This window comes from Malaya genurostris, chromosome 3 (genome assembly GCF_030247185.1).
Source record: "Malaya genurostris strain Urasoe2022 chromosome 3, Malgen_1.1, whole genome shotgun sequence".
Lineage (NCBI taxonomy): Eukaryota > Metazoa > Arthropoda > Insecta > Diptera > Culicidae > Malaya > Malaya genurostris.
Genome location: NC_080572.1, coordinates 210,708,270 through 210,726,870, shown reverse-complemented (window position 1 = coordinate 210,726,870; position 18,601 = coordinate 210,708,270). Strand labels below are relative to the sequence as shown.

The 18,601-nt window shown below is 36.5% G+C and overlaps 1 protein-coding gene across 17 annotated transcripts in view; it reads left to right on the top strand.

Annotated features, from left to right (window-relative positions):
* LOC131434696 (cell adhesion molecule Dscam2) overlaps positions 1-18,601 on the top strand; it is a 446,907-nt gene that overhangs the window by 347,406 nt on the left and 80,900 nt on the right. For all 17 annotated transcript variants that reach the window (XR_009230382.1, XM_058601701.1, XM_058601704.1 and 14 more), the window contains exon 7: positions 2,533-2,677. Coding sequence is in view for 16 of the 17 variants with exons in the window: in XM_058601701.1 (XP_058457684.1) it covers positions 2,533-2,677 (145 nt within the window). In the remaining variant the exon portion in view is untranslated. The remainder of the gene's footprint in view (positions 1-2,532; positions 2,678-18,601) is intronic.

Here is an 18,601-nt window from a genome sequence, read left to right as displayed (position 1 = left end):
ATAATTCATCTAACTACATCTACTGGTAAATGACATTAGAACTTGTGCTTCTGTTTACGGTATAGCTAAAACAGTCATTTGGCAAGTAATGATTTTGATGTCCTATTAAGCACGTGTTTCCAAATGACGAATCAATCATGCATGTAAAATCTCCACCCAAATCTACTCGTTGCGCGCTAAACTATTTTCCAAAGATCTAGTATTCTTTTCTTTAACGGCGAAATACTGAGTATCTCCTTGCGCGCCAAACATCAATTGTAGATCTAGCAATCATTGGCGACTTTTTCAGTGGAAAATTCCATTGTCCATAAAAAATAACTTTATTGGTTTTTCCCACTTTTCCGGTAAGTTTTTCTAATTTTTTTGATGTACGAACCCGGTGAGGGTAAAAACTGATCAAACAAAAAAAAAGCATCTCAATCCGTCCATCCGTTCTTACGTGATGCGATTACAAAGAATGATCTCTGCATTTTTATATATATATATAGATTATGGTTTATGGTTGAATGAGCCGAATGTCACTACGTCAATATCCAGCTTTCGGTTCCGGAAGTACCGCAATAGTAATCAAATGTGATGAAATGGAGCTCACTTCACTTTCTCACCTGTGATTAAATAGATTTTACTTTAACATAAATTGAAATGTGCAATCGAAATCCGCTAAACTCTTTTCTAAACATTTTTAAGTTGTAGCGTTTTGTTGAATTTCTGCTGTAATATATAGCTAATGCTAATGCTAATGCTAATATTAAAACAGGTTTTCCGGTTAGTTTTCTAAATCTAGAAAAAATATTAACCTTTTTTTCAGTGTATATTTGTTTAGAGCGGTTACTTAACTTCAAAAACATACTTGTACAAAGTACGCCCGGGTTGGCGGTTCAATGCATACGGCGCTGGTCTTACAAGCCAGTTGTCGTATGTTCGAGCCCCGACCTGGAAGGATTCTTAGTGTCAGTAGGATCGTAGTACTAGCCATGCAATGATTATGTACCCTATGAATCGGCTGCGAAGTCTGTTGAAACAGAAATGCCAAATTCCACGAAAGGAATGCCAAATTCCACGAAAGGAATAGGTCTTGAGTCGAATCGATGTAAAAATTATGGTTTGCCAAACTGAACACATGTACAAAGTTTTAGTCAAACCGGAGGAAGACCTGATTTTGTCATCTTTTCTACTGTTAATTTCGAGAATTTCTCGAAGTAAAACAAACAAATAGTAAGGTAATGTAATCAACATTGCCAAAATTGTAGTACAACACAAAAATGATTTCCTAATTTGGAAAAATGAGCAACATTGTTAATCATTGAGGAATCTGACAAAAACTATTATATAATTTATTCTAACTTAAAATCGGTTATTGATATTGTGTATAAAATTGTATCTAATTCAGTACGTAAAAATTTTGAATCGCTAGCTAAGTTGTCCTGTGCCAAGCAAGCTTTTTCCAAATGACCCTATTAACTATTTCTCCGCATCAACACGCCACATCTCCCGACAAACAAGAAAAGCACATCCAACGATTGACTGGAATAAACCCATTTCTATATACATCCCATGTGACCCAATTTCGAATAAAAATATCCGCACCGACAAGCATCATCCCATGCTGGAATGTGGCCAAACCGGAAAACTTTGTACGTTTGATTAAGATTTTATCATTACCGAAAAGCATACGTACGGGCGGAACACACCTAGCCACAGTCAGGCAAAAAGCCAAAAACCGAAGAAACGGACGTGTTGCATAATCTAGATCCCTAATGCCGACCCGTCGTCTGCTGTTTGCGCTTTTCCCAATTACCGTCGCCTATTTCTTGCGGCTAACACAGACACTCCATTAAACACGGGTCACGGCGCAGTGGAACTCTTGAAAACTCCCGCCAACACAAACACCCCCTTGTTTATCTTTCTAATTTTAATGAATTCGAATTTAGATGCTCACTGACGACCTGCCGTTCGGTGAGACTTGATTTTGTTTTGTAATCCGCGAAATAAAAACCGTGTGAAAATTGTTGGTATAGGATAATTAGGGCGATAATTGACTGCCTGGGAACCCAATCCTGCATAATTTGTGTAAATATAATTAATAAAAACATTCCCAACACGTGAATGTGTTTACGAGCACCAGAGAACTTCTTCTACTTCTATTTCACGTTCTAATATGGGTTCGAACCTATTACAGCGATCATAATTTTTCGGTCAAAGCATTAAAGGGCTTCTCGACATACTCATGCTACTTCGTTCTAACCACCCCTTTGCTAGAACTGCGGAAAGTACTCGGAGGCTCCGGAGAAAATTACTCAACCGCAAATTAATTATCAGCCGGCTCTCGCAAATCGCTCCGGCCCACCCCCACATCCCAAGGCTTGAGAGAGAAAAAAAAGAAAAGAAAATTCTGCCAATTTTCTACTCGTTCCCATCGCTTTCCGAGGACTTTTTGCGGTTTGTTTATCCAACCAGAGCCATTTATGTTCATTTTCTCATCTCGTTCCGTTTTGTTTTCTATATTTTTTTTCTTTCTTTCTCGATCTGCAGACGCTCCACCATCCCTGGTGTACAGCTTCATAGAACAGACGCTGCAACCGGGACCGGCCGTGTCACTCAAATGTTCCGCCCAGGGTAATCCGACGCCGCAGATCTCATGGACGCTGGATGGATTTCCGCTGCCAACCAATGGAAGGTAAGCCTTTTCGTGATGATAGAAATGAAGGCGAACAAGTTTCCGTCAATATACCGAGTATTCATTCGTTTTTAATCCACTTAGTGGTGAGGATGTGTCCTTCCCGCGTCACCGTCTGAAGAAGAATGCTAGGACATTCAAAATCTAGGCCAGTGCGATAAACACTCATTTAGCTACTGAGCTGTCAACAGGGTGACGAGTGTATTTCAGGAATAACAAACTTTGTGCAATCAAACTGCTTCAGTGGCATTGGAAAAGATATTGCTTTTTACGCGAGCAAAAACGAAAGTCAAATGTTCGAAAGATGTAATATTCAAAAATGTCCATTCAACATTTTATAATAAGTAAAACCCATAAATGTCTGCAACGTTAATCAGAAATCCGTAAATCTGCACATCTGGCACCACTGGCTTTTATATACTGAGTTTATGTACGGGAAACGGACTTCGGATTTTCTCGCAAATAATGTTTCTTGTTAAAATTAGTTAGAGCCGCCTTGAGCTAGTTTAAAATTTGATCAGCATCAAAAGGGAAAAACAGATTGTAAAAATTACATGCAAATGCATGTAATGTGATGTGATGTGATGAAAACCGCGAAAATATTACGGCAGAGATGGAACTCGAACCCGTAGCCAACTCCTGAAAACCCCAGAAAAGATAGCCCAATTGATTGGAAGAACCAAGCATGCTTCGCTTCACTTGGCCACGCGGCTTTCATCACATAGTTGCATTCGCATGTCATTTTTTCAATATGTTTTCCCCGTTAGATACTGATCAAAATGAACTCCAAAATGCATTAGTAAGCGGTGTATTGTGAAATATAATAAATCTTGGACATCCAAGAATTATCTGAAAAAAAGATCAGTATCTATGTAAACGCGTAACTGGCATCTTTGCATGAATATTGAGTTGGGTATGCACTGATTGTACTATATAAAAATTGGCACACTGTAATGAGATGTGTGTAGGTTCTTGCTAACTCAGAACCTCATTAGAATATAGGTCTTCAAATCCACCAACATAACCGATGACTTTAGCTCACAGTTCCCGTTCCTGACCTCACATCCAATTAAAGAGATCATTTTTATGAATTATGAAAAAGTGCTCATAAATCCTTGTACATGGTTCATTCTAGTGATACCATATGCAATTAACAGTCTTGAAGTGAATACCGTTAGGATCTACCAGTGTAACTGATGACTATAGTAAAACGCCTGTATGCGACACAAGCTCGTGATATCACATTTAATTACCCCAAAAATGTTTTGTCATTAAACTAACCGCTCAACCTTTTCCAGTCATAATCTTGAACGCTTATAACGCAGTCATTTGTTGATGAATTTATATAATTTAACTATAAATCGGTTCGGAAACATCTAACTCAACCATATGAAGCAACGTTATTGAAGTATTTCAATAGTATACCATTGAAAAATCGGTTTGAATTGACTTATGTTTTCCCGAGCCAATCATATCATCTCGTCCGATTTGCGCAGTATGAACTATCACACGAAACGGAATCTATAAATATATGCTCCAACACAGTTTTATTTATATCAGACTCCAATCGCGTAGTTTCGCTCTGAAAATTTTCTCGGGTCGCATCACGCTCCCATGCAAGTTTGTTTATTTTTTCTTCTTTTCATGAGTTGTAGTTTAGGGCGCGTACCACGTGTTCGTTTTACTCGGAGTCAGAGTCGCCCGCGTGTAGGTTCAAAAACGAAAACGGTATTAGTCAACCCCTGGCTGTGAGCGAGGAAGGTAGTTTGACTAGTGAGTACGAACATGAATCTACTTCGTAAAATGAGATTTTTGCATATAATGAAAACGATTTCTGGCTCATTTATTTTCCATGGAAACTACTACAATATGGGTATTTTTGGAACAGGTCTAAAGAGCAGAAATTCCAGAAAATTATGTTTGAGGTATTTTGAAAATCCAAGATGGCGTTTTCTGGTTTATTTATATTCCTTGAATCTCCTAGAAATATGGGTATTTTGAAGAGAATTTGATGAAAAGGTGCCGGAAAACAATTTTATAAGAGGCCATCTTGTGTTTCGTATCTACCTCAAACATCGTTTTTTGGTACCTACACATAAAATCCCTATTCATATATCCATATAGTAAGGTTTTCCAAGAACTACCAATTAACCGGAAACCACCATGTAGGATTTCGAAACAACCTCAATCATTGTCTTTCGACCTCTACTCTTCAAATCCGTTCCGAAAATACCCATATCGTAAGGGTTCCCAAGGAATATCGATAAACCGGGAGTCGCCATCTTGGATTTATTACATTATAACTCCGAAACCAAAAGTGACAGCCGTTTGATCTTTCAATATGAGACGGGTAAAAAACGACGGGGTAACAAAAATTTTAGAATCCGATTTATGATAATTTTGTCTTTTTGCATTCCTAATAGAAAGGTTGTGCAATCACTGTAAAACCGACTTTTGAACCGCCTACTGGAGGACCGAGTGTCATAAAGACTGTCCCAGAAAGTATGGACGCACTTTGATTTCTCTATAAATAATTCACAAGTGTTAGATATTCAAATTTCATTCGATATACTAATAAATATTAGACTACAACAACAGAATATTATTCTCAACATTTGCTACTTAGCCATTGTAGACTTGCTGGTGCACCTTCTTGCGAACGTTCCTCATTAAATTCCGTACAGACTTCTTGGCGACAAGTTTTGACACTTTTTTCCAATCTTTTTCGAACTGTTGAATGATTTCGGCTGCCGAGACATGCTTCCTAAGATGTGCCTTCGTTAATGCCCAAAATTCCTCAATTGGTCGAAGTTGTGGGCAATTTGGTGGATTCATGTCTTTTGGGACGAAAGTGACATTTTTGGTAGTATACCATTCTACCGTTGATTTCGAGTAGTGGCAAGAAGCAAGATCTGGCCAGAAGACAACAGGATCCTTGTGGCTTCGAATCATGGGTAGAAGTCGTTTTTGTAAACATTCCTTGATGTAGATTTCGGTGTTCATTGAAGCAGTGATGATGAAGGGTTTCGAAATCCTACCGCAGCTACAAATTGCTTACCAAACCATAGCTTTCTTACCAATTTTTTCGACTTCAATCGATGTCTCGGACTGGTTTAACACTTGCCCTTCTCGCACCGTATAATATTGTGGTCCCGGCAAGGATTTGTAATCGAGTTTCACGTAGGTTTCGTCGTCCATAATTATTTAGTGCAAATTTCCAGCAAGAATCGTATTGTACAGCTTTCGAACCCTCGGCCTGATCGATGCTTCTTGTTTCGGACTACGTTTTGGTTATTTCTGCTTCTTATAGGTTCGAAGATTCAAACGTTCTTTAGCAAGAAGAACATTTGACTTCGAAGTGCCCACTTTTTTGGCCACATCCCGAACTGAAACCTCTTTCTTTTGCTCGAACGCCTTCAGTATACGTTTATCCAACTGAGGATCAGCAGGACCTTTTTTTCGACCCGTTTTTGGTTTACCCTAAAAGGTGTTATCCTCACCGAACTTCCTGATTGCATTTCGCACGGCTTTATCACTTACTCCTTCCATTTTTGCTATCTTTCTCAGTGACAGTCCACGTTCTGTGCAACATTTGTACACAACTTTTAGACGTTATTCTGCTTTTTTTTTAACAATTTTTATTCAGGCCAATTTGCGTATAGCTTTACGTGGCCGATTTACCCATGTTTTTGTTACATAAAATTATTTTTTTATTGTTGGATCTCGTTGTCACCCTTCTTCTAGGGGGAGAGGAGCTTCCATTTCCTTTTAGCGAAGATTGGAGGTCGTTTTGTCCGTTGCTCGTATCATCCATTGCTATATCGTTGGAGTTATGAGCGGTTTCCGTTTCCTTGTTTTCGTTGTTGATCGCCGTCTTGGGTTCATTTGCAGTTGCCGTAGATGCGCTTTGTACATTGATTGCAGTTGATAGTTGGTTAGATGGTGAAGCTGTTTTTGAAACAGAAGCACTGCATTCACTAGTTTCCGTTGTTGAGCGGTTGTCCTTGTTTTTGTTTGTTTTGTTTGTTTTCGCAGTTTCAGTGCAAGGTTTGCCGTAGTGTACAGGTTGTTCACAAAACTGACATGTAACCAATTGATTTTCATACGTAATCAACGTTTTACACGGATGTATCCCGTCTTGACCACATATGATGTAAGATGGAATTGCTTTACGTAGTTGCATACGTACCACTCTCACGCCATTCCGGATACCCGCGAAAAAATTCCGCATTACTTCCTTTTCGATGGAAAGAACTTCACCGTACTGCGACATACATTCCCGAACATACCCCTCGCTGGTCTGCGGGGGAAGGTCATGCACGCGTACTTCTATGGCATTGTCCACCATGTACACAGGGATTTTATATTTAACATTGTCATGATCAATACTGTGCACCCCGTTATTAACCGAAGCAAATGCAATTGCATCTTTTTCACGTTTAAACATAATGTACACACAGTTCGACGCCTTGTTGAATTGAATCTCACTAACATCATTAACGTTTAGATGCATTCGTTCCTTAAGCAAGATTTCAATTTCGGTTGCTGCAGGTCTAACTTTGCAGCGCTTGAAATCAATACAAATTGAATTTGGCCTTGTAGGCCAAGTTTCAGGCTTTGTTAAATCGTATTTGCCCATTTCGTACACTCTATTGTTCACTGCACTGTATTGTCTTTGTTTCTGTCGTCGCGACCGTAAGTCGCGACCGTTTTGGACTGCGTCGGATGCGATGCGAGCACGAACTGACGTTGTTCTGCTGAAAGTCCACGCATTTCGAAACAAACTAATGAAAACGAATATAAAACTGCACAAGTGGTTAGAGAAGAGTGTAAACAACAGGACGCAGCCATAAAAATTAACAGATTCTGAACCATTTCGAAATGGCAGCGGTTTTTGGTTGCGTCCATACTTTTTGGGACAGTCTTTATACCATTCGACTCAGTTCGTCGAGTACGCAAAATATCTGTATATGTGTGTATGAACGTATGTAACATTTTGTGCGTTCACTTTTCTCAAAGATGGCTAAATCGATTGTAAGGAAGCGAGTCATTTCGTCGAAAGCCATTTCGCTGTAAGTCGTTTCGCCGAAAGGGTTATTTCGCCGAAAGGGTCGAAAGGGTTTTGAATACATAACATAATTTATTAGGAAACTGAGAATCCTGGTCATTCATCAAAATGATCTATTTGTTTTTATGTTTCCTGAATAATTGATGTGGCGCAGACACATAACCGCCTCGTTTGTCCGGTCTACTCAAAGCTAGATTTCCTGCTTCAGTTAGGTCCGAACTAGCGATAGCGAGATCGGATGGCATGCGAACAAAACAGATGCGGCATTTTATCATCTGCTCTCAGTTATCGGAACATACCGCAAACAATTGCCTGATAGATACATTAATAAAGTCAACAAGTTTTTTTTCGGAAATTCCTTTCTGAGGACCATAAATAAAGCTACAAAAATTATTCAAGTCACTGGATGATTTCTTAAATACGATTGTAGGTCAACAAAACGGGAGTAAACATAATCATTTTTTTTGTTGTTTTTTAATCATTTCCAATCACGATATTAAGATTAATGAAAAATTCGATGAAATTACCCTTTCGGCGAAATGACCCTGATCCGATTTTAACAAGCTAGTACCCAGAAAATGTTGAGGAGGGAGATGGAGGAAGGGGTTCAGAACGTAATTTTACAAAGATTATAAGTCGTTTTTTTTTAATTATCCATTTTATAATTGCCTTAAACATCTAAAGAAAAAAGTTTTCATAATTTAGATTAAACCAGAGGCTTAGCCGGACACTTTTTGTAAATTGAAAAAAAAAATATCCATTTAGTTATTATTAGTTTTCGTACCAACCCAAAATCCAATATTCCTGGAACTGCGGAACTAAACCGGACTCCGGACACACAAATTATATACGAATACAATGGGGTGCCAAATCTCAAGATACCTTAATATGAACCTTTCGTGAAACTAACATCTCAACCTCCAGTTAATTGACGTCTGTCCATCACATAAAAACGCGTCTACAAAGTCAATCCATGGATCGAAATAATTGCCGGTTTATAAGATATTTGAGCTGTCCGATTTAACCCCGTGTTTGGTCTATGCTCGGTCTCCCCTAATAATTTCCTGAGTTTAGAAGGGGGGCTCGAATTCCTAAACAAACTAACCCGCCCCCCTTTTTTATTCGCACCAGGATTCTAACAAACTTAGATTCAAATTTAAGTTCTTGTATTTTTATACATAGTTCTTGAATTTTATATACATCCGAATTCATGTTCCGGAATTACAGGGTGATTACTAAAAAAAATCAATTTCATCCCATTTAGTCACTTTCCTCAGAGATGGCCTGATCGGTGTGTAAAAACTAATGATCAATGAACGGTCTTATGGATTTTTTCCGGATCCGACTTCCGGTTCCGGAATTAAAGTGTGAAGTGCATCAATAATTTTAAGTGGCAAAACAAGAAACGTCAATTTCAATAGAAGGCCAAATAAAGCGAGTCCGACTATCCTGAAGCACCGGAAATAGTGGAACTGTTTCATTTCGTATGTTGTGCTAAATGGTGAGCAAACAAACTTTTTTGTTTTCTTTCAAGAAACAAAGATAATTATTTCGAAAAATACTACAGAAAATTATTTACAGAAAATAAATCTACGCACGACTCTCGTGGAGTTGTTCTTCTAGACTAAGAAAAAAAATCACCTAGACAGTCTAATATGTTCAGTTCAATAAACGAAAATGTTCCAGAATATTTAACCTCAACTCACTACCGGAAAGGTAAGCTTTTTGGTCGGTTTGGCAAGATGTCATACTGCAGTAGACTGTTCGTAATTCCATCTGACACCGGATTTGACTTCAATAACTCTAAACAAACGATGCTTTCAGTTCGATCATTTTGAAATGCCAATTTCCATCCATGATTGCTTAACCGTGAACATAAAACGTTTGATTGCAGTTTGATTGATTGCCAATTAAGCGAAATTGATTTCCAAAAGTGCCACGTCACAGACATATGCTTCCGCGTGCTGCTTTCCCACCGGAAAGTACAATGGAAGGCCGATTCCGATGGCTGATAGATTGGTATTATGAAGCTGACACCCGCGCGATAAAATCAGCAGCACCCTCTCGACGTGGGCGCACCCGCTAATGGCAGATTGACGGCAGAAGTGCGCTATGACCTCGTTTTGCCAAGACCCAACTTTGCACTGTATATCTGTAAGACCATCTGAACTGGACTTGGTCAGATCCTTATCAGGCATGAAGGTGATTAATCTAAAGGACCATAACATGGTATTTTACAACACCAAGCTTCGACAGTAATCCTAGTTCGCGTAACGAAGAATCTTTCCCCGTCACTTCCTAGAGTCATTAATTAAAGTGGAGCTCGTTTATATCAAAGTTCAGGAGCGTAGCGCGAACATTGGCGACAAGGGGTCTAAAAGAGTCGGACCGTTATGGAACACAAGGTAGTAAAATTAATGCAATATTGAAATTTTCGTTGATTTACACGAGTTGTACAATGAATTAAATTCTTACTCGTTTTCAATTTTCCCGTTTCATTCCCCTTGACACGCTTATGACCATGCTATTAGTTCATAGTATAACAGAATCTGAGCTCGCCACCGGCGATAGATAAAGTTTTGCTGTCTTCCGATCAGTGGAAGATGGCATGCATCTGCTTATGCAACTTTGCATATATCTAAGATGGCTTTGCTAAAGTAATAGATATGGAAACTTCAGAGGCAGCAGTCCGTCGTTACACGAAACTAATTAATCACTATCTATATCCCAGCAGCATTCCTTCTGCGGTAGTTTTTTCCCCCCATCGGTCAAGATTTAATCAAGCAAAAGCTCTACTAGTTCCTCAAAGATAAAACATTACCGTTGAGTTTTTTTTTTCGGTTTGCTTACAAATCTGACTGATTATTTTTCATTTGCTGAGAAGGATCTGACCATGCTTTGAATGATTGAATATGGTTGTGTGCTTTTGGTAAATCTTTTCAGTTGCATTTCCGCAGTTCTAATTTCGTAAGTATATTCATTTGAGTGTATATTTGAAAACGCTTTGCAAATCAAATTGAAAGTATCCTGCTCAAAACCAAACGTTTTAAACGAATTTGCTGTAGAAAGAGGCGGATTAACGTGAATACGAATAATTTCCTCTAACTTAATGCAGATGTAATGAATAATAAAATATCTGACACCACTTGCATATCCTGAAGCCATCAAAAACGCTTTGAAACCAATACATTTTTCTCGAAAGCAAAGAAGCTGAATGTTGGTTTCGTTTGCACTCGTTTGGGGCGAAGTTTCTCTAAACTGATTATTTTCACTTCCCATTTGTATATTTCAACAGTAGAATAATTCTTATGTCACTTTTGTAAACATTTGTAGCCCTTAGTAGGGCTTAGATTTGTTGGATTTTTTTCCGTAGTTATTATTTTCTTTATATTTTCTCATAATGAAACATCAAGAATCTTCTGTGAAATTTTCAAGCCTATCGTAAAAAAACTCCAAGATTTCTGCTTCGATCGACTTAAAAACTTGACAAAGCATTCTTGAAATATTTCATTATAAAAGAATACACAAGAAAAAATATGATTTTGTGAAAATGTTAGACCCTACGGACTCCCTTGAGTAATAAATTGTTTCCATTGATTTTTTAGACAAAAAACTTTAAACGCGTTTTTCTCGAAAGCAGGTTTTGAAAGTCCGTGTCCATCGTCATTCAAAAACTACTGAACCATTTTTTTCAAATTTTGCACACACTTTCTACATAAAAAAACCAAACCCCAACGTTTTCCTTTTCCTTGTTTGTTACTTTGGGAAGGTTTTACAGCTACAAAATGGAGAATTTTTTTGTGATAAATCGTAGTTTTCACTTTGAACAACCACCAAAAATTCAAAAAATTAAACAAAAATCAAACAGAAACGTTGGGGTCTAGAAAAACATCTACTCTGTCTATGCTGCTTTGATTTGTTGACTTCTTATCAGTCTGCGCTGAGATACAGTGGACACCGCAAATCATAATTTTTAAGAAGCGTTCTCAAAAATACCTCTTCACCGACTTATTTCTCAATATTTTCCACAAAAAAATTACAAAATGTTGTTCGAATGATGCTTTTTATCATGCAAAAAATTTGAATTTATTTTGTTGCACGATAACTCAGAAAAAATTCTCAAAAATGATGATATGGTGAGGTGGTACATAAATGGATCAATAGTGGTGATGTATTAGAAAATTACACTGAGGTCTCTTTCTACGCGGGGGATTTGAACCGGGTAAAAAAATCTGCGCAAAAAAACCGCGTAACTTCGGAAATCCGCGTAAAAATCCTCCAAACTAAAGAAAAAATGATGCCAAATATCTTAGAAATGCATGAAACGTCCAGATCTGGTGTAACCCCAAAAAAAAATTTTTTTGTGGAAATCGACTTTGGGAGATAGACAAATTTTGAGACTTCCAAAATCGAAAAAAAAATTTTTGATGCCGAAAAAACACCGCGTAACTTTGGAAATCCGCGTAACTTTGGAAATCTGCGTAAAAAAACACGTAACTTCGGAAATCCGCGTAAAAAGAAACCGCATTTAAAAAAACGCGTAAAAAGAGACCCCAGTGTATTCAGCAATATTATGGTGGTGAAGTAATATCATCAAGAAAAGCAAAAAGTGCTGTGATTTTTATTAGTTATAATGATAATATAAACATTATCAAAAAAACAATCACAAAACATGTTATGCAGCTGATTAAAAAATATTACCCAATTTAGCTTGAAGCTTATACACAGAAGTAACAGGAGCGCGAGCTACCGATACCCCAATTCAAATGCAGCGCCTGCTGTGTGTTGAAGGCATGCACAATGCTGCACTCCTGTTATTTCTATAAATCAAATTCATGCTAAATAGCGTTTTAGTGGGTGTTGATGCACAATTGCATGTCAGAAGACAAGTTAAGTGAGCTTCACTGTACATGAAGTAGAAATCGATCAACGTTATTATTCGATCAGTTTTATTAGTAGTTGAGAGAGTTTGCGATTACATTCGTCTGCGATATAGGCTCTCCGGCATATTCTACGTAATATGGTTTCCGGTAGAGACAAACTTTGTTCATATAATAATGTACGCAGACTATATAAGGGCAGTGCAGATCAGATCAGATACGATACTGTTCTATTACGGTATTACGGTACTACAGTACTATGGTACTTCGATAGTACATCAAGTTTACGTTATATTCGTCGTGATTGTCGTAGTCGTAATTCGATGCCGTTCAAATATTGTCCTAGTTCGTTAAAATATATTAGTCAGTCAAACAAGAATAAACGCGTACCAGTTTATTACATCACATCCGAAGTGTTCCGCGGTGTCCCCATCCGTGCGAAAGCCGTGCCATGGCTTAATGTATTCGAAGTGTCCGCAGTGTCCCAATCTGCACGAAAGCCGTCCCAGGCTTAAGTTGGAAGCCGTCCCAGACTTCATATTTCCGTACAATTTAAACACAACGTAGGGTTCAGATGAGCCTCACCATAATCGTGTGGTGAGCGCCATCAGTGGAATTTAATCCAAATAATGCAACGAAATCAATTAGCTAGAATTAACACAGTCTTTCGTCGCTATAATCACTATTTGGAATGTGCAAAAATTTCTGATCATGATTTTCCTAACACTGATCATCAGTTTAGAGGTATGAGACGAAATGTTGTCATGTTGCTTCAGATAGCTTTGCCAACGTTTTGAACATTCGTAGATGTATGTTTGAGGGTAAGGGAAACGATGTTTTTAAATTCTAAAGAATTAAAATGGTGGATTTATTATGAATCTTCCGAGGATTCAAAAAAGTTGTCTCCCCGTTCATACGATACCATCCGAAGGTGAATCCATAAGACGACTTTTCGCAGGTACGTGAACATCAAATACTATAAGCAAAAATATTAAATATTTAGCAAACGAGTTTTGTATACTACACTACTATACTGTCGTGTTAACGGGTGGTTTCGAGGAAACGGTTTTTTTTAAATAAAATTTTTATTCTGGCCTTTATGCGGAAAAGCTTTACGTGGCCGATTGGCTTACATTTTTGTTACTTAACCATTTTTTTGCTATTGGATCTCATTGTCATCCTTTTTCTAGGGGGAGATGAGTTTCCATTTCCATCCAACGAGGATCGCGGGTCACTTTGTCCGCGGCTTATCTTATCATTCATTGCTTCATTGTCGGTATTGGGTGTGATTTCCGTTTTCTTTTCGTTTTCCTTGTTGATCGTAGTCTTGGGCTCGTTGAGAATTGCTGTAGATGCGCCTTGTTGTACATTGGTTGCAGTTGCTGGTTGGTTGGAAGGTAAGTTGTTAACTGCAGCTGGTGTACTTTGTTCTATAGGGGATACTGATGGTTTCGTTGAAGGGTTGTTGGTGGCTGTTACAGGTGTACTGGGGTTGGTTGGGGTTGGTGTGAAGGAAGCGCCGATGTCCTTTGGTGTAGTTGTCTCCTTGTCCAGTTTATCACATGGCTTACCGTAGTGAACAGCTTTTTGCCAATATTGACATATGGCCATCTGATTGTCATAGGTAACAAGTGATTTGCACGGGATTCTTGTATCCTGGCCGAAAGTCACATAGGAAGGTATAGGCCTCTTCAAGCGCATGCGTAACAAACGTACGCCATTTATTATACCGGGAAAAAAGTTCTTCCACTTGCCTTTTTAGATAGAGAGAATCCCTCCGTATTGGGACATAGTTTTGCGAATATAAGAATCGGTGACGCTTGAGGGAAGATCATGTACACGCACTTCTTTAGCACTATCTTCCATATATACTGGAATGTTGTACTTAATTGTCTCGTGCTTCACCTAGTGCACATTGTTATTATCTTTTGCGAATTGAGCTGCATCCAACTCTTTATCAAACTGGATGTAAACAACATTATTTGTCTTATTACATTGAAGTAAATGCACACGTTTAATGTCAAGATGCATTTGCTCCTTAACACTCCAAATACCAAGCCTCAAAAAAAGTTGGAACGGTAACTTTGAGCTGTCATAGCTCAGCTGTTTTTCAACGAATCTCAATAAATTTTACACCCTCGAATTTTGTGAAGTTCGTACATTGATTCAAAAACTTTGTAGGAGTTGATTGGTAAAGAAAAACCAATGAAAATTTAATTTTTCTCGTTCCAAGTTTTTTTTCACGCGCCCAACATGCCCTATCTGCTTTCCAATTTTCTTTCCTTTGGTACAAAAGTCGCATAGAAAATATTGAATACTTCAAATTCACCGAGTTATAACTTTGTTGCTAGTCAACCGATCTTCAAAATTTGTTCACCATTAGAACGGTACTACTTCCACAAATAAAATGCACTGAGAAAAACTAAAAATAGGGTTGTCTGCCCAAAGTTATAATGGAAACTGTAGATAGATGACCTAAGAAAAGATGAGACTTTTTACAATGATCGTAAATATCTCGAAATTCAAAGCGATGACCTATATATTTTTATACACCATTCGATTGCTAGTGATACCAGCTACAATTTTCGCTAAACTACCATTCCTGCACAATCAAAATAAAACATTAAAAAATCGATGAATTTATAAATATATATGAATTTTTCATTTTTTTTCACATGTTTGTATATAACTCAAAAATTAAAGCGATGATATGTACATTTTTTTATTCAAAATATTGGAGTCATTACCAGAAACAATTATATATCCGTTCAAAGAAGCTCAAGAAATTTGGTACAAAAACAGAAAATTTCTATTATTGGGTAAATTTTGCCAAAAAAAAAAACAAATCAAAACTTTGAAATTTTATGACATATATTAGTTGGGAATTTAATATGAACAAAATTTACAAAAAAAAACTGAAACTTGGATTTCTCTGAAAATCTTAAAAATTTTGGTAAATATACCTAAATTCTAAAAACAATTATGAAATTGGACAAAAGATCTAAACAATTTTCATGCACAACCCAAACGGAATTGATAACTACTAAAATTAGGTTTTTTTATTTTAGATTTTCCGTAAAATCTCAAAAAACTGGTAGAAGATCGGAAATTTCAAAATTTCTGATATATATTGCGTTCCAACGTTTCTGCAAATCAAAGTGAAAATATTGGAATCCGTTTTGATTTCATCTATTTCAAAGAGACGTAGAATTTGTTTTTTATTAATAAAATAAATTTTGTGACAACACAAAAATTTTAAATTATTTCAATGGCTTTGTACAAAAAGAAATAGAACGTAAATTTATACGAATTCCATATACTAACCCATGGTAAAAAAACGAACTAAAATTCAAAAAAAATATTGCTTGATTTTTGTTTTACTAGCAATTAAGAACTAAAAAATATATCTTCAATATTCCGCTATCCTAAACGACATCAATTATAATCGATAGAATATTAAAATTTAAATATCACAAACTTAGAATTATTTTGGAATGTATAGAATTCGAAAATTATTTGGATTTTCTATTAGTCAACAATTCAGAAAAAGTAGAATTCCGAATTTAGCACAAAAATTCACACGAAATTAAGTAAAACTTGTTTTTATCCACCCAGTTGTGTTATGATGCCTTTTTCATATCTCTCTTATTCATATATAAAAAATGTATTCTTCAAACAGTTCTGTTTGATTTTTGAAAAACATGAAAGTTAGTGCATGAACTAGTGTAACCTACAAAATGAAACAGTTCTCAAATCGCTTAGGCCATCTATCTCAGTGAAGTGAGTTCCACGATTATGGTACTTATGGAACTGGGATCGCCCCGAATATTGGCTTTTCGGCAGCCTTTGCGATTAGCACCAACCAACCAATCTATTTGCAGCTTACAGTTGTCTTCGTCTCGAAAAACAACCTCTTCGTTTGAATGCTTTTTACTGAATGAAACCCTGCACCTATGTTATCAGAACTAATTGGCTCAAGTGGCATGTTCCGCTAGTTATTTGGAGACTCGTGCCTTGCCGTAGCATCTCATCAACTTTCTGATGGAAAGGGAAGGATAAAAAGAACATGGAAGGGAATTGGTAATTGGGTGAGGTGGGAAAACAGCACAAAACATAGAGAAATAAATCGTCCTGCACCCCCGAAAGGATGCTGAACGATCTGCAGGTGCCAAAATGCACGTTTGATAAAACCTCCAACCACCGAGAGGCCTTAGAGATTTTACAAAAGCGACACCATTCTGCATTCCCGGAATAATGCAAAACGATTTCTTCCCGAACATGCACTTGAATTAATTTAACACTTTAGAACAAAAATACCTTATTTTCATATATAGTTAATAAATTACTTACATAATACGAATATTTTTCAATGAAAAACCCCAATGCACTGTGGTCCGGATCTACAATTTAGGGGGACAAAAACATTTGTTGCTTAGCCTTGTACTTTAGAGCTAAGATGTCTTCAGAACAAATGATCAGTGAAAGATAAGTCATATTTTGAAGCATATGGTATTAGGGTGGTTCTTATTATTAGGGTGATCCAGAAATTATTTTCCGTATGTGTTGAGATAGAGGACTACATCCTTCGGCAAAATTGTAGGAAAATTTATATCATGCAACTTTGCCGAAAGCACTATTGTAGTATCTCTAACGGTTTTAGTGTTACAGCTATTTTAATAGAGCAACTTAGGGTGTTCCTAAAAAAATCAGATTTTTTGCTGTAGCTTTCTTAATTTTCACTTCTCGATTTTGGTGTCTTTGAATATCTTTTAGAGTTTGTTGGAACCAATTTTTTCATGTCTAGCGCATTCATTTAGCGTTTTCTGAACCAGAATAGAGTCGAAATAAATCAATTCGCAAGTATAGGCAGTTCCATCCTCAGAAATTCAATCGTGTAGTGAATCTAGAGGATGTATTCAAACGATTTCTTTTAACGTCTGACCCTGTAATAGCATTATCGAATAGAGTAACAACCAGCGTGAGTGTACTCCATCTTCCCGATTATGCAGCTGAATTAGTTTTAACACGCTAGAAGACAACAATACCTTATTTATATATATATATATAAGACGCAACCGCGGTCAACATTTAAATGAAATTATCTTCAAAAAGTAAATGTCATGTACCAATCTAACGTTTAAAATAAAGAACCGATGAGATTTTGCAAATTTTATGCGTTTTATTGTTTAAAAAAGTTCTCAAGCTCTTAAAAAATCACCCTTTATATATATATATATATATATATATATATATATATATATATATATATATATATATATATATATATATATATATATATATATATATATATATATATATATATATATATATATATATATATATATATATATATATATATATATATATATATATATATATATATATATATATATATATATATATATAGCTAATAAATGTCTTACACGAAAGAGCATTTTTGAATGAAAAACCCAATGTTTGAACACAATTTAAAAAATTTAAAAAAATATCTCCTCAACCTTTTTTTTTATAAACATGCTCGAAAGTATTTTCTATCAAATGAAAGAAACCGATTTTTTTCATTTGCTCCAATGTTAGATATAGCAGTTTAAAATGATCTGTTTTTGATCGAGTTTTGATCATAACTTCGGTTCAGAAAACGCTAAATGAATGCGCTAGTCATGAAAAAATTGGTTTCAACAAACTCTAAAAGACATTCAAAGACACTAAAATTGAGAAGTGAAAATTGAGAAAGCTAGAGCAAAAAATCTGATTTTTTTAGGAACACCCTAAGCTGCTCTATTAAAATAGATGTAACACTAAAACCGTTAGAGATACTACAATAAAGTTTTCGGCAAAGTTGCTTGATATAAGTTTTCCTACAATTTTGCCGAAGAATGCAGTCCTCTATCTCAACACATACGGAGAATAATTTTTGGATCACCCTAATAATAAGAACCGCCCTAATACCAAATGCTTCAAAATATGGCTTATGTT